At 39.7% G+C, this 15468-nt stretch overlaps 1 protein-coding gene across 3 annotated transcripts in view; it reads left to right on the forward strand.

The window, feature by feature from the left end:
• cdc42bpb (CDC42 binding protein kinase beta (DMPK-like)) overlaps positions 1-15468 on the forward strand; it is a 202896-nt gene that overhangs the window by 109292 nt on the left and 78136 nt on the right. For all 3 annotated transcript variants that reach the window (XM_067991769.1, XM_067991767.1, XM_067991768.1), the window contains exons 4-7: positions 4363-4458; positions 4674-4822; positions 13999-14092; positions 14880-15080. In XM_067991769.1, the coding sequence (XP_067847870.1) occupies positions 4363-4458; positions 4674-4822; positions 13999-14092; positions 14880-15080 (540 nt within the window). The remainder of the gene's footprint in view (positions 1-4362; positions 4459-4673; positions 4823-13998; positions 14093-14879; positions 15081-15468) is intronic.

The following is a 15468-nucleotide window of genomic DNA, read 5'->3' on the forward strand; positions in this document are numbered from 1 at the left end:
ACATTATACACCATCTGCTAAATTTTTGCCCACTCACTTCACCTATCTGTATCCCTTTGCAGACTCCTTATGTCCTCTTCACAACTTACTTTCCTACCTACCTTTGTGTCATCAGCAAATTTAGCAACCATTCATTCGGTCCCTTCATCCAAGTCATTGATATGGATTATAAATAGTTGAGGCCCCAGCACTGATCCCTGTGGCACTCCACTCGTTACATCTTGCCAATCTGAAAATGACCCATTTATGCCTACTTTCCTGTTTGCTAACCAATCCTTTATCCATGCTAATATGTTATCCCCTGCATCATGAGGTCTTATTTTGTGTAGTAGCCTTTGATGTGTCACTTTGTCAAAAGCTTTCTGGAAATCCAAGTACATCACATCCACAGGATCCCCTTTATCCACATTGCTTGTTACTTCCTCAAAGAACTCTAATAAATTAATCAAACATGATTTCCCTTTCACAAAGCTGTGTTGACTCTGCCTGATTGCATTGAGATTTTCTAAGTGCCCTGCTATAACCTTAATAATAGATTCTAGCATTTTCCCTATGACAGTTGTTAAGCTAACTAGCCTGTAGTTTCCTGCTTTCTGTCTCCCTCCTTTCTTGAATAGAGGAGTTACATTTGCTATTTTCCAATCTGATGGGACCCTTCCAGAATCTAGGGAATTTTGGAAAATTAGTACCAATGCATCTACTATCTCTGCAGCCACTTCTTGTAGAAACTCTTACCATCCATTTTTATATTTCTAGCTAGCTTTCTCTCGTACTCTAAATTCTCCCTCCTTATTATTCTTTTAGCCATTCTTTGCTATTTTTTATATTCTGTCCAATCTTCTGACCTGCTACTAATCTTCGCAGAATTGTTTGCTTTTTCTTTCAATTGGATACTATCTTTAACTTCCTTAGTTAGATGGTACGTCCTTCCCCTAGAGTCTTTCTTTCTCACTGGAATGTATCTTTGCTGAGTGTTATGATATATCTCATTAAATGTCTGCCACTACATCTCTTCTGACCTATCCCTTAACCCAGTTTCCCAGTTCACTTTAGCCAGCTCTGTCTTCATGCCCTCATAATTGCCCTTATTTAAGTTTAAAACACTAGTCTTAGACTTTTCTCTCTCAAACTGAATGCGAAATTCAATCATATTGTGATCACTGCTACCTAGTGGCTCCTTTACAATGAGGTTATTATTCCACATTACCAGATCTAGAATAGCCTTCTCTCTGGTTGGCTCTAGAACATGCTGCTCTAAGAAAGTGTCCCGAAAGCACTCTGAGCTCATCTTCCAGGCTACCTTTGCCAATCTGATTCTTCCAATCTGTATGAAGATTAAAATCACCCATAATTATCGCTATTCCTTTCTCACAAGCCCCCATTATTTCTTCCTATGTACCCTGTCCTACAGTGGTTACTGTTAGGGGGCCTATAAACTACTCCCACAAGTGACTACTTGCTGTTACTATTTCTTATCGCTGCCCAAACTGATTCTACATCTTGGCCTTTAGAACTAAAGTCATTTCTCTCCATTATACTCATGTCATCCTTAATAGAGCTATACTTCCACCTTTTCCTAGCTTTCTGTCCTTCCGAAATTTCAAGTAACCTTGAAATTTTCAGGTTCCAGCCATCGTCATCTTGCAGCCATGTCTCCGTCTCTAAGCTTAGGCCACCATGGTCAGAGCCCTGGGCCAGCATCATTATTTAGAGTGGCTTAGTAGAGGAGAGCACAGCCACTAGTGGGGCAACTGGGTTGCACTTTTATTGGGTAAGATATAGGATCATATTTAATGTTATATCCAGTAAAACTTGTACCTACCTTTTAAAATAATTTGTGGATGGTAAGGATATCTTCAGAATGTGCTATAGAAGAGATCATGGTGATAGAATTACAGTAACCTCTGTATGCAGATTTCCACCATCACAAAAGGCAGTTGGGCAGCCATTAAATTGAAGTAGGGTTCAGTCAGATTTTAAAATGTTTTCTCAAATGATAGAACTCTTCAATAGTGTAAATTTTCAGGGACTCACCGGTTTGATACTTTAGATCAAAATTGAGGCATCATACAGATTTAAAGTGGTTTCAGAAGTTGCCAATCACCTTCAGTTTCCATCCAGAAATTTTCAGAGATATATTGTGATTCTTTTCTTTAAATAACGTAAACCTTTCTTCAGTAATTTAGTTGTCCTAATTTTTCTGAATTAATTTGAGCTGTTTACTCTTCCTACTCTGGTTTGCTGTGCATCCTCCCTTCCTCCTTCGCTGGTAGAGCCTTCAGCCAACTTGACCCTGCACTCTGAGCGCTCTTACCCTAAACCCCTCTGACTTACTACCTCTCTTCCCATCTTCAAAAACCTCCTCAAAACATATCTCTTTGACAGTGCAGAAGATTTTGCCAGTCCTTTAATCTCGCTGGCGCTTTGCGACATTTACTACACTAAAATGCAAGTTGAAGGAACATAGGAACAGGAGTAGACCAGTCAGCCCCTCAAGCCTGTTCCACCATTCAGTCAGATCATGGCTGATCTGCACCTCAACTCCATTTACCCACCTTTTATCCATATCCCTTGATGCCATTAAGTAACAAATATCTATTGATCTCAGTCTTGAAAATTTCAATTGATCCAACATCCACAGTCTTTTGGGGGAAGAGAGTTCCAGATTTCCATTATATTGTGTGGAAAAAGTGCTTCCTGATTTCACTTCTAACTGGCATAGCTCTAATTTTAATATTATGTCCTCTTTGTTCTGGATTCCCCCACCAGAGGAAATAGTTTCTATGTATCCACTTTATTGAATCTTTTTATCATTTAATATACACCCCAATTAGATCACCCCTCAACCTTCTAAACTCAAAGGAATACATGCCAAGTTTATGCAACCTGTCCTCATAATTTAACCCTTTAAAAACCCCAGTAACACTCTGGTCAATCTGTGATACCCCCACCAAGGCCAGTACATCCTTACTGAGGTGCGGTGCCCAAAACTGAATGCAGTACTCCAGATGGGGTCACGATCAAGGCTCCGTATAACTGAAGCATAGCTTCACCCGCTTTGTACTTCAACCCCATTGAGATAAAGGCCAACATTACAGAAGCCTTTTTGATTACTTTTTGTACCTGTGCAATAGCTTATAGTGATATCTGTACGATGATATCTAAATCCCTTTGCTCTGCCATAGTTCCTACTCTTGCCATTAAGAAAATATTCCAAATGGTCTTTCTCTGATCCAAAGTGGAAGACCTCACACTTTCCCACATTGAACTCAATCTGCCACAGTTTTGCCCTCACTTAATCTGTCTATATACCTTTGTAACTTATTGCTCCCATCTACACAACTTACTGTATCTCCTAACATGTGCTGTTTCCGGATCAATTTGAATAATTCACGCTCACTATTTACATATATTGTCATCCATCATAAGGTCACATCTTAAACTTTTATTAGGAACATATTATGAGCATTTGTCTAATTTTGTCTTTGCTCATTTGTTTCGTTTTGCCTCAGTTTAGAAACAGAATGCTGGTATGGTTTTAACCAGCTAATTAGAGACATTTTTAAAATTAATTTTTAGTAGCAGGTAGAGTACACTACAGGAAACTCAGTAACCCAAGAATAACTTGCAGAAAAAAACATGGAGGGAGAGGAATTCACAGCCTGTAAGCACATGTTGCAGCAGAATTGAATTCTTTCCCCAAAGTCAGCAACTCCACTTCATTTTCTCTGCTCAACTTATTTGGTTTCAGTTGAAAGTGTATGCAACCTCTGCCCTGGAAGGTTCAGCACTGAATTCTCTTAACTAATCATTCTACTGCTCTGAATTTCAAGCAGTTTTATGATTTTCTTATTTTAAGGACAAAATATTTACAAAATAAAATGGTGGCAGAATTTTAGCTCTATTAGGATACTGAAACACTGCCATTTTCTACTAAAAGCTACGGTTTCCCTCTGATGACCAACATTAATGATATAATGAAGCCAGTGTTTTAGTTTTGATTACACATCTTCATTTCAACAACCGTTTGTTGTCAGTCTGATAGCTAACAGTGCATAAGCCAGATCATACCCCATTAGGTACAAATATATTCAGTACTAATCACAACGTGCAGATTGTGAAATCTTGAAATTGACCCACAATGGAACTTTGAAGTAATTTTAAAATTTTTAAACTGTGAAGCATTGATTATGAGCTAAGTTTTCTTCGGTTTACTAAACCCCTTAGTTATCTGGCTACTGGGTTTCCTTGTCCAGTCCCCCATGTCTAAATGCAAGCTGAATCTTGGAAGTAATGTGGGAAATAATGCAACCTCAATAATATTCACAATCAGGCTTATAAAACATTCTCTTGTGTGTATAGACGGCTTGTTTTCGAGAAGAAAGGAATGTTCTGGTGAATGGTGATTGCCAGTGGATTACTACATTACACTATGCGTTCCAAGATGATAACTACTTGGTAAGTCTTTTTTCACTTAAATTTCTGAAGTCACCTAACAGTAAACAAGATGGTAACACGGGTGTTCATTCCAGAGAAGATCTTACATTGTTATGCCACTAGATTTTTGCTCGTGACAATCATTTACTTGCAGTTAGTTTTTGGTTAAAAAGCTATATTTATAGTTAGAACATGTGTACTATATTGCTATCAAGTGCGTTTTTGTGTGTTTTCAGTATTTAGTTATGGACTACTATGTGGGTGGGGATCTGCTGACATTGCTCAGCAAGTTTGAAGACAGACTTCCAGAAGAAATGTCCAAATTTTACATAGCGGAAATGGTGTTAGCTATCGACTCCATTCATCAGTTGCATTATGTACACAGGTATTTGTATATTTTTAATGTGTATAATATATTGCTAAGTTAGTGCTGTGATATGATGTGGGTTTTTTTTTGCCTATTTTTCCTCCTCCAATTTCTCCCCTCTCGTTCCCCTATCCTGAAGGTGTTGGCTCCTGGTGGGGGCAGGGGTGCGGTGTGGTTTCACAGGTGCCATGCACTTTCCAATAGTTTACCCAAGTGGCTACTAGTCATGTGCGAGCCTTGACGGTGAGTGTTGGCAGGCAATTTAACTGCAGGGGCTTCTCAGCTGACTAAATCTTGCTCTCACCTGAACTCCACACATGCACATTTCCAGCAAGGGTCATTGGATCAATTTTCCCTCCCAGGGGCACTGAAGCCAATTGCATTGCCCTTTTCACTGCCATGGTTGTGATTAGCTAAATCAGCACAGACCTGGGATTAAATGTAGGACGTCTCTGTCCTAACGGTCTCAGTTGTTAAACTTCCTGAGTCTTTGGAGAGTCCTGTAATATGTTTTTGAGGCAATGTGTTTAGTCTTGGTCCCAGATTTCAGCGGAGATGGGGGTTGTTTTCAGAGAGCCTCCAGGAAGGGGCCCTAGATTACCCCATAATTCATCAATTCTAGACCACAGGCTGGAATTATTAATTAGGATATATTCCATAGGTGTTTTGAGTAATGTTCTTTGTGGAGAAGGCACCACTCTGCCACACTAAGGGATTCTGCTTGCAGTTAGTACTAAAATGTTATGTTAGCCTATGTCCTGTGGCTGTATGAGGGATAATTGTAATTTTTTCCAGGTGTTTTAATCACTTTTCGGGGTGGGTGGGGGGGGCGACGACAAAATATTGGTGTCAGATCTACATACTGTGTTGTCAGCTGTGAATAATAAATTATATTATGTTTGAAGGCATTTAGAATATGTGTTAACTGCTAGTTGAGTATTATATATCATCTAAAATGTGGTAATGTTACAATTCTGGGAATTGGGCCTCATACTTCAACTTCAACGTCAACAGCTACTTTTTTTGAAATAGAAAAACATTCTTAAAGGATGTGGCCTTGAAACTTCAGCCATGTTATTTACATGTGTTGGTATTTTTAGTTCCTTATGCTAACAACATCTTGCATTTATATAGCGCCTTTAATGTAATAAAACATCCCAAGGTGCTTTACAGGAGCATTATCAAACAAAATTTGACACAGAGCCACATAGAGATATTACAACTTGGTCAAAAAGGTAGGTTTTAAGGAGCGTCTTAAAGGAGGAGAGAGAGGTGGAGAGGTTTAGGGAGGGAAGTCCAGAGTTTAGGGGCTAAGGCAGCTGAAGGCATAGCTGCCAATGGTGGAGCAATTAAAATCGGGGATGTGCAAAAGGCAAGAATTGGAGGAATGCAGAGATCTCGGAGGGTTGTAGGGTTGGAGGAGGTTACAAAGATAGGGAGGGGCAAGGCCATGGAAAGATTTGAAAACAAGGATGAGAATTTTAAAATCGAGGCGTTGCCAGACCGGGAACCAATGTAGGTCAGCGAGCACAGGAGTGATGGGTGATCCCAACTTGGTGCGAGTTAGGGTACGGGCCGCAGAGTTTTGGATGAGCTAGTTTATGGAGGGTTGAAACTGGGAGGCCGGCCAGGAGAGCATTGGAATAGTCAAGTCTAGAGGTTATAAAGACATGGATGAGGGTTCAGCTGCAGATGAGCTGAGGCAGGTTTTGAGCATCGACCTACCAATCATCATTTTCTTCTATTGGTTCATAATCTGACAGTGGATACTTTGCAGATTTGACTTAGAGTTGTGTTGACTTATTGAGGTAACGTATCTGAATTTTGGATTCACTTATTAATTGTCTTCAGTACCAAAACTGACCAGCACAGCCTGGGTCTGTGTTTTGAATTCCTTACATTAGTAGGGTATGGTTGTTTTCATATTGATTTTTTGTGTGTGTGTGTGTGTGTGTGTGTGTGTGTGTGTGTGTGTGTGTGTGACAAAATAGATTTTGTCATGTATTTTGAGCAATAATTTTCTGTGTTCCATGAAATACTGCATAATGGATATCTTGCAATAGATTCAATAATTCAATATAAGGACAATGAAGAAACTTGATGCTTACATGCCTCTGTGATCAAGCCACTATTTAAAGGGTTAATGCAGGGAATTTCATGTCCTGTATTACTACTTATGGTTTAATATAAATAATAACTATAAATAATATTAGTGATAAACCAGCCAAATGTTAGGCCAAAGGCTAATGATTAGAATTAACTTGTTCATACACAGTTATACAATCTTAGTGTTGGAGGGAGAGAATATGAAAATCAAAATTCGTGTACAGCAATGAAATAAATTACCAGAGAATCTTTTTTGGTGGTGTTGGTTGAGGGATAAATGTTGGCCAGGACCCCAGGAGAACTCCCCTCCTATTCTTCGATTACTGCCTGGGGATCTTTTATGGCTCACTGAGAGTGCAAACAGGATCTTGATTTAACTCTCGTGCGGGGAAAAAAGGCACTTCCAACAGTACAGCATTCCCTCAGTACAGCACTGAAATGCCAAGCTAGATTAATGTGCTCGAGTCTTGAGTAGGATTTGAACTCATGACCTTCTGACTCAGGTGAGAGTGTACCACTGAGCAAATGCTGAGTAAGAGCATTGTAGACTGTGTCAATTAATTCAATCAAGAATACTTAATACACTAAATGGGCTTTTTTCATTATTTGCTTACATGTGGCTATAAATCAAAGAATTTATATTTATATAGTGCCTTATCACAACCATAGGATATCCTAAAGCACTTTACATCTATTGGATCATTTTGATGTGCAGTCACTGTTATATTAGCATATCAGACTGGTTTCCTAAAAACTTTCACACGTCGCCGTGCAAAATTCTATCCTATTCTTTTGACCAAAGAGTTTTGAAACAAGTGTTTTAAATGTGCTTCTGGGCCCTGTGTGAATTTGCACAAGTCTGTGCTGTGCAATGCAGATTTAAATTTGGTACTAAACATACCATACAGAAATACAGCTCTGGAATGCGTGGCCTGAGTTACAGAAGAGAAGTCAGAAAGTAAAGAATGAGTTTTATAAACAAACATTTCATGGAAGACTGCAGAAACAAGAGTTTCATAAGTCGCAGTATGTTATGTTTAAAAAAACGTAGTCTTGATTGAGAAAAGAAGATTCTCAAGCTGGTTTCATCACAATTTAGACAAGTAAAACTAACTTAAGTTTTTAGTAATTTAAATTACCATCTTTGGATTTGATGACATCAGGAAGAACTAGATCTGTTTTACCCAAGACCTATTCACCAAGGTAGCAGATGTGAAGAATGTCTGTGCCTGAATAGTAGTGAACTTCCAGCATTGCATGTATTAACCTTTTGTGTAATTCTGACCCTTTCTTGCCACTTTGCTAAAGACTTGTATATTTAATTGAAACCCTGTAATATTAAATTGCATTTGCAGTGACATCATTCATTGTGCTTGATTGAGCCTTAGTAGTTGGTAATTTGACAAAAGCTCAATTTCAGTAGCAATAGCTGTAGCAGCACTGCAACCTTTTGAGTAATGGCACCTCAGAACTACATGTTTTAATGTTAGGATTTTGGCCAGACTCTCTCCAAAAAGCTGCCTGTCACTGTAGCTGAACTTTTAGAAAGTTTAATGAAAGTGTCTGGAACAAGATTACATATGCCAACCAGTTTGAAGTTGTGGCAGTTCCAAGATGGACTTCAGGCTGTGTATTTCAAAAAGTCTGATGTTGAGAGACACTTTGTCTGACTTGCATCCAGAGAACTCTCATTGATCTAATGGGACCCCTTATTTATAGAGAGTCATAGAGTCATACAGCACGGATAGAGGCCCTTCGGCCCATCGTGTCCGCGCCGGCCATCAGCCCTGTCTACTCTAATCCCATATTCCAGCATTTGGTCCGTAGCCTTGTATGCTATGGCATTTCAAGTGCTCATCCAAATGCTTCTTGAATGTTGTGAGGGTTTCTGCCTCCACAACCCTTTCAGGCAGTGAGTTCCAGACTCCAACCACCCTCTGGGTGAAAAAGTTCTTTCTCAAATCCCCTCTAAACCTCCCGCCTTTTACCTTGAATCTATGTCCCCTTGTTATAGTACCCTCAACGAAGGGAAAAAGCTCCTTAGTATCCATCCTATCTGTGCCCCTCATAATTTTGTACACCTCAATCATGTCCCCCCTCAGCCTCCTCTGCTCCAAGGAAAACAAACCCAATCTTCCCAGTCTCTCTTCATAGCTGAAGCGCTCCAGCCCTGGTAACATCCTGGTGAATCTCCTCTGCACCCTCTCCAAAGCGATCACATCCTTCCTGTAGTGTGGCGACCAGAACTGCACACAGTACTCCAGCTGTGGCCTAACCAGTGTTTTATACAGCTCCATCATAACCTCCTTGCTCTTATATTCTATGCCTCGGCTAATAAAGGCAAGTATCCCATATGCCTTCTTCAGGGATCTGTGAACTTGCACACCAAGATCCCTCTGACCCTCTGTCTTGCCTAGGGTCCTCCCATTCATTGTGTATTCCCTTGCCTTGTTAGTCCCTCCAAAGTGCATCACCTCGCACTTTTCTGGGTTAAATTCCATTTGCCACTGTTCCGCCCATCTGACCAACCCATCTATATCGTCCTGCAGACTGAGGCTATCCTCCTCGCTATTTACCACCCTACCAATTTTTGTATCATCAGCGAACTTACTGATCATACCTTTTACATTCATATCCAAGTCATTAATGTAGACCACAAACAGCAAGGGACCCAGCACCGATCCCTGTGGTACCCCACTGGCCACAGGCTTCCAGTCACAAAAACAACCTTCGACCATCACCCTCTGCCTTCTGCCACTAAGCCAGTTTTGTATCCAAAGTGCCAAGGCACCCTGGATTCCATGGGCTCGTACCTTCTTGACCAGTCTCCTGTGGGGGACTTTATCGAAGGCCTTACTGAAATCCATGTATACCACATCCACTGCGTTACCCTCATCCACACGCCTAGTCACCCCCTCAAAAAATTCAATCAAATTAGTCAGACATGATCTTCCCTTGACAAAGCCATGTTGACTATCCCTGATTAATCCTTGCTTCTCCAAGTGGAGACTAATTTTGTCCTTCAGAATTTTTTCCAATAATTTTCCTACCACTGATGTTAGGCTCACTGGCCTGTAGTTCCCCGGTTTTTCCCTACTCCCCTTCTTGAATAATGGTATTACATTAGCGGTTCTCCAGTCCTCTGGCACATCCCCTGTGGCCAGAGAGGTTCTGAATATATGTGTCAGAGCCCCCGCAATCTCCTCCTTTGCCTCACACAGTAGCCTGGGATACATTTCGTCCGGGCCTGGGGATTTATCAATTTTTAGGCCTGCTAAAACCGCCAATACCTCCTCCCGCTTGATGTTAATATGTTCGAGTATATCACAGTCCCCCTGCCGTATTTCTATGTCTACATTGTCCTTCTCCATAGTGAAAACAGATGCAAAAAATTCATTTAGAACCCCTCCTACATCTGCCGGCTCCACACACAGATTGCCATTTTTGTCCCTAATGGGCCCTATTTTTTCCCTAGTCATCCTCTTACCCTTAATATACTTATAAAACATCTTAGGATTTTCCTTTATTTTGCTCGCCAGTGTTATTTCATGGCCCCTCCTTGATCTCCTAATTTCTTTTTTAAGTATCCCCCTGCACTTTTTGTACTCCCCTAGGGCTTCCTCCGTCTTTAGCCTTTTGTATCTGCCAAAAGCCCTCCTTTTTTTCCTAATCCATTCTCGTATATCCCCTGACATCCAAGGTTCCCTGGAGTTCTTGGAACCACCCTTGACCTTTACGGGAACATGTTGCCATTGTATGGTCTCAATCTCCCTTCTGAAAGACTCCCATTGCTACGATGCGGATTTTCCTACAAGCAGCTGATCCCAGTCCATTTTGGCCAGATCCTGCCTTATCCTATTAAAATTGGCCTTCCCCCAATTTAGAACCTTTATTTCCGGCCCCTCCCTGTCTTTTTCCATGACCACCTTAAATCTCACCGAATTATGGTCACTGTCACCAAAGTGCTCACCTACTAGCACTTCTTCCACTTGGCCGGCCACATTCCCTAGAATTAGGTCCAGTACCGCCCCCTCTCTTGTAGGACTTTCTACATGCTGGCTCAAAAAGCTCTCCTGGATGCACGTTAAGAATTTTGTACCCTCTAAGCCTTTTACACTCTGAGCTAAGCCTTTTACACTCTGGTGTAATGGGACAGATAAAAATGTTATTTTCGATTACTGTTAAATGTTAAAACAAGCAAGTTGTTATGCCACCAACAGTTCAAGCCCCTGTCTATTAAGGGCTAAAGGTTTTGACATTTTGTTTGCTCGTCTATTTCAAAAGAAATAGATTTACATAAAACAACTTCCAGGAGATAAATTTCACAGTTCTGACCACTAGTTTTTAGTTCTGGCAAAGTTGTCCAGACTTCGTGAGTGTGCCTGACTCTTGTGTACTATATGCAACATCTCTTCCCAAAAGACCATGGGAAAAAAGAGACCTTACTGTTTTATCCACATGGTCTGTTGGTTGCCTGGAGATTGTAAGAGGCAGCTTTCTGAAAAAAAGTGATTTACTGTCATTCGGGGTTAATTATTAGACCTGGTCTATGCTAACGTACATCCAGCAGAGAATAAAGACACAGCTTTTGGTTCAGAAAAGAGTTAGCCTGCTTATGAAAACAGTCTAACTGGGTATTCAAAAAAGATGTTGCAAGTAAGCCTGAATCATAACCAGGTTCTCTAATCACTTGGTGGGTAAGTACAATGTTTGGTATGGCAACTGAGATACACAGACCAGAAGCATGATCCCTGATCCCTACTGAGTTAACTAATCTCAATTGGCATTGCATAGTTGTCTTCAACTGTGCTATTTGAGTTGAGATTAGTTAACTCAGCAGAGATCAGGGATCTAGTTTACAATCTTAGGCTGGGAGAGGGTATAAAAATTGGTCAGAATTCCCAACTCTGTTCTGTGTCCCCAACACTCTACTTGAACTGCTCCCAAAGTTGAATAGATAACTTTCTGTCCAACCTGATGTGAAGCATGGTACTAGAAGGACACTGTCTAAGGAAATGTACTACAGCACAAGTGGTAGAGAGTGGGGGTTAAAGGTAGAACATTGTGGGAGAATTAAAACCTCTTTATTTGACAAAAAATAGTTATGGAAAGGTTTGAGCTGAATAATGATAGAGATGTACTTCGGCTGTGACATGTATTCTGCCCTACCTTACTGGCTAAACAAAGCTTACCAGTCAGCATACTAAGAATAGTGACTAAGTATAACAGGTGTTCTATATGTCTGGGGTTACTGCAAGCAGGTTTTTGCTATAAGTTTGCTTGTTTCCAATTATCTTTTCAAGGGTGATGTCTTTTTCTGTTTAAAAATCACATGCAGTATTCAAAAATGTAATGTATAGTAACTACAATGCTGGGAGAACACAATGTAAGGTGTTACTATTCAATGCAAATGTGCATTATTGAAGAAAAGGGAAATTAAATTCCATGGAATTCCTTTTTTTGATCTATGAAAAGAGTGATTTTAGTTCTGTATTTTCAAATAGACATGGACTTTTAGTTTTTCTACTCCCTGAATAAGACCATGATAGTGAAAATATTTCAATCGCATGTTTGATGAGACCTATGGCTGTGACTTTTCAAAAAAAGCCAATTTGAATAAGTGTTTCAAATGGACCACCTATTCTTGTACATGGTGATCTTGGGTTATTTTGCTCCTATTTTATGATGCTGCCATCACTTGCAACGACAAAGTATACTAGAAAGTATTTGGGGAAATCCAATCAGCCACAGCCTTATCCTCTGCTAACACATAAGAGGAACAAATGGGTGTCAGTGCATTCACTTAAACTCATCTAACATAGTGGCCAGTACTGATGAATCCTGATCATGTGTGCTCTGTTATATTTCACAACTATGGTACAGCGCAATGGTAGAAGTGTGAAAAATGGCATAAGTAAGTTAATCTTAACAAAGACAAGGGAATCCATAGTTTTAGCAATTCTGCTTTGCAGGCAAAAGGAAATATGGGGTAAATTTTCACCTTCACTGAAGGATAAAAATCGGGCAGATTCTACAATGGGCGAGTGAATGGCTGCGCTGGAATACTGCCCAGGCGGTGAAGATAAAAATATATCTTTATTTCTCGCATTTGGGAGATCCGTTTGCAGGAATGCAGGACTGGCTCCAATAGCAGTTCTCTGAATAACTTAAATATAAAGATTGTTTGCCGTTTCATGCTGTAGGCAGAAATAAAGCAAAATTCTCTACATGAAACAAAATTGCTGAAAGGAAAACCGAACTAATAATTGGCAGTGTTATGCATTTATGAGCAATGCATAGGTCATTTCCAGGCCCAAGAACTAACCTTTTAGTCTTATGTTTGGCTTTGTGACTGTACAGCATCAATATAAATAGTTTTGCCTAAGAAATAACTATCACTGCATATCAAAGTAATTCACTGGATAAGGCACTTGAAAGATTTGATCATGCACAACTAAAATTTAATTTAGGCCATTCTCTACTCTTTAGCCATGCAAGGTTTTTTAAAATAAAGTGAGGGCATTCAGTCATTCTATTTATGGCCTGGGCTATACACCCAATGTAGGTGAAGGGGTGCATGGGTAAACCTTTACCAAGCCTCCCACTAGTATCAGCCTAAGCTAAAGCATTTATATAGCTCTTTTCACGACCTCAGGATGCCTCAAAGCGCTTTACAGCCAATGAGGTAATTTTGTATATAGAAAGCACGCAACAGAAGACACCCTGATAAAGAAGGTGCCTTTGCCTCTGCTTAGCAACTCTTCGTAGCAGTATGGGAGAGATATCAGGAACTCTGAGATAAGGGGTAACTTGCATGAATACTATGGCATAATGCTTGGTGTCAACTATGTGACCATTTTTTAATCTAGTTCATTTGCTAATACTTCAGCCTTTTTCTTTGTCTGCAAGACTCTCTTTCCACATCTATCTATCGACCTACCTACCTATCACCTTACCTTACCGTACCTCAACAATTTACTGAAGACACAGTGAGATTTCAGATGAATAATTAGTATTAAAATATTTGTGGTGTAAATTTTATTTCTCCAAAAAAAAAACATTTTGGTAATAGTCCCATTTTTGTACAGGGATATAAAGCCTGATAATGTTTTGCTGGACATGAATGGACATATACGTCTTGCTGACTTTGGTTCCTGTCTGAAGTTAATGAATGATGGCACTGTGAGTACTGTTTCTGGAAAAAAAAATTCTAGATATATATTTGAAGAATAACTAGATTGGAACAATGTTCACCATGTACCCTAATAATATTCAGGAAATAGTTGTTTGTATCACAGAACATGCAATATATTATAATACCTAGTATTCCTAGTTACAGTACAAACAATACTTCCCTGTTCTCAAACAAAAAGTTGTCTGCAAAGTGTTGGTAATCTCCCAAATTTTGTAATGTCACCTTTTTTTTGGTAATTTTAATTGATCGTGCTTATTTATTTCTGTGTCTGGTTGCAATCATCTCTAAGCTCAAAACTTAACAATTTGTTCTGTCTTGTTATAAACATGCCTTCCTACTGCTGAAGCTTGCCAAACTGCAGCATTAAGAAGCTTCTGAAAATCGTATTTACTTCAAAAATGTATCTCCTAATCTGATAGCCAGTAATCTAGAGAAAGTTAAATTGATTAAGATTTTGATAAACATAGAATGGGGAGAGGGAATTAGATTCTTTAACTATATCTTATTTTAAATTTAGTTACACCATGATACTTTACATTACAGTAATTGTGCAAACAAAACTTTGCGATGATAACTGGAAGTCAAAGCATTTGATTTTATAATGTTTCATAGAAGGCTTTATTGATTTATTGTCCTTTTCCATGAAACATCTGGATATAAATCTTTAAACCATTAACCTATGCTTCTAAAACAAATGCTGTTGGCTGTGTCTTGTGTAGAGTAAAACATGCACAAGGTATGCAGGTTTCTCATGTGCTTTCTTGTCTCTGCTAGGTACAATCATCTGTGGCAGTTGGTACTCCTGACTACATCTCCCCAGAAATCTTGCAAGCAATGGAGGATGGAATGGGAAAGTATGGACCAGAATGTGATTGGTGGTCTCTTGGTGTATGCATGTATGAAATGCTTGTTGGAGAAACACCATTTTATGCAGAGTCACTGGTGGAAACATATGGGAAAATTATGAATCACCAAGTAAGTGCCACTTTATTCAGGCTGGCATTTTTAAATGACTTGTGTAATGATTAAATACAGTGAACCACAGCAGTTCATTCTGTAGAAGAAGGTTGGCTTTTCACCACTAAATATTGCAGTATATTATGACAACATAGGAACAGGAGTAGGCCGTTTAGCCTCTCGAGCCTGTTCCGCCATTCAGTGAGATCGTGACTGATCTGTGACCTAACTCCATATACCCGCCTTAGCCCCATATCCCCTAATACCTTTGGTTAACAAAAATCTATCAATCTCAGATTTAAAATGAACAATTGAGCTAGCCTCAACTGCCGTTTGCGGAAGAGAGTTCCAAACTTCTACCACCTTTTGCGTGTAGAAGTGTTTCCGAACTTCACTCCTGAAAGTC

The sequence above is a fragment of the Heptranchias perlo genome, chromosome 10 (assembly GCF_035084215.1).
Source record: "Heptranchias perlo isolate sHepPer1 chromosome 10, sHepPer1.hap1, whole genome shotgun sequence".
In the NCBI taxonomy this organism is placed as follows: domain Eukaryota; kingdom Metazoa; phylum Chordata; class Chondrichthyes; order Hexanchiformes; family Hexanchidae; genus Heptranchias; species Heptranchias perlo.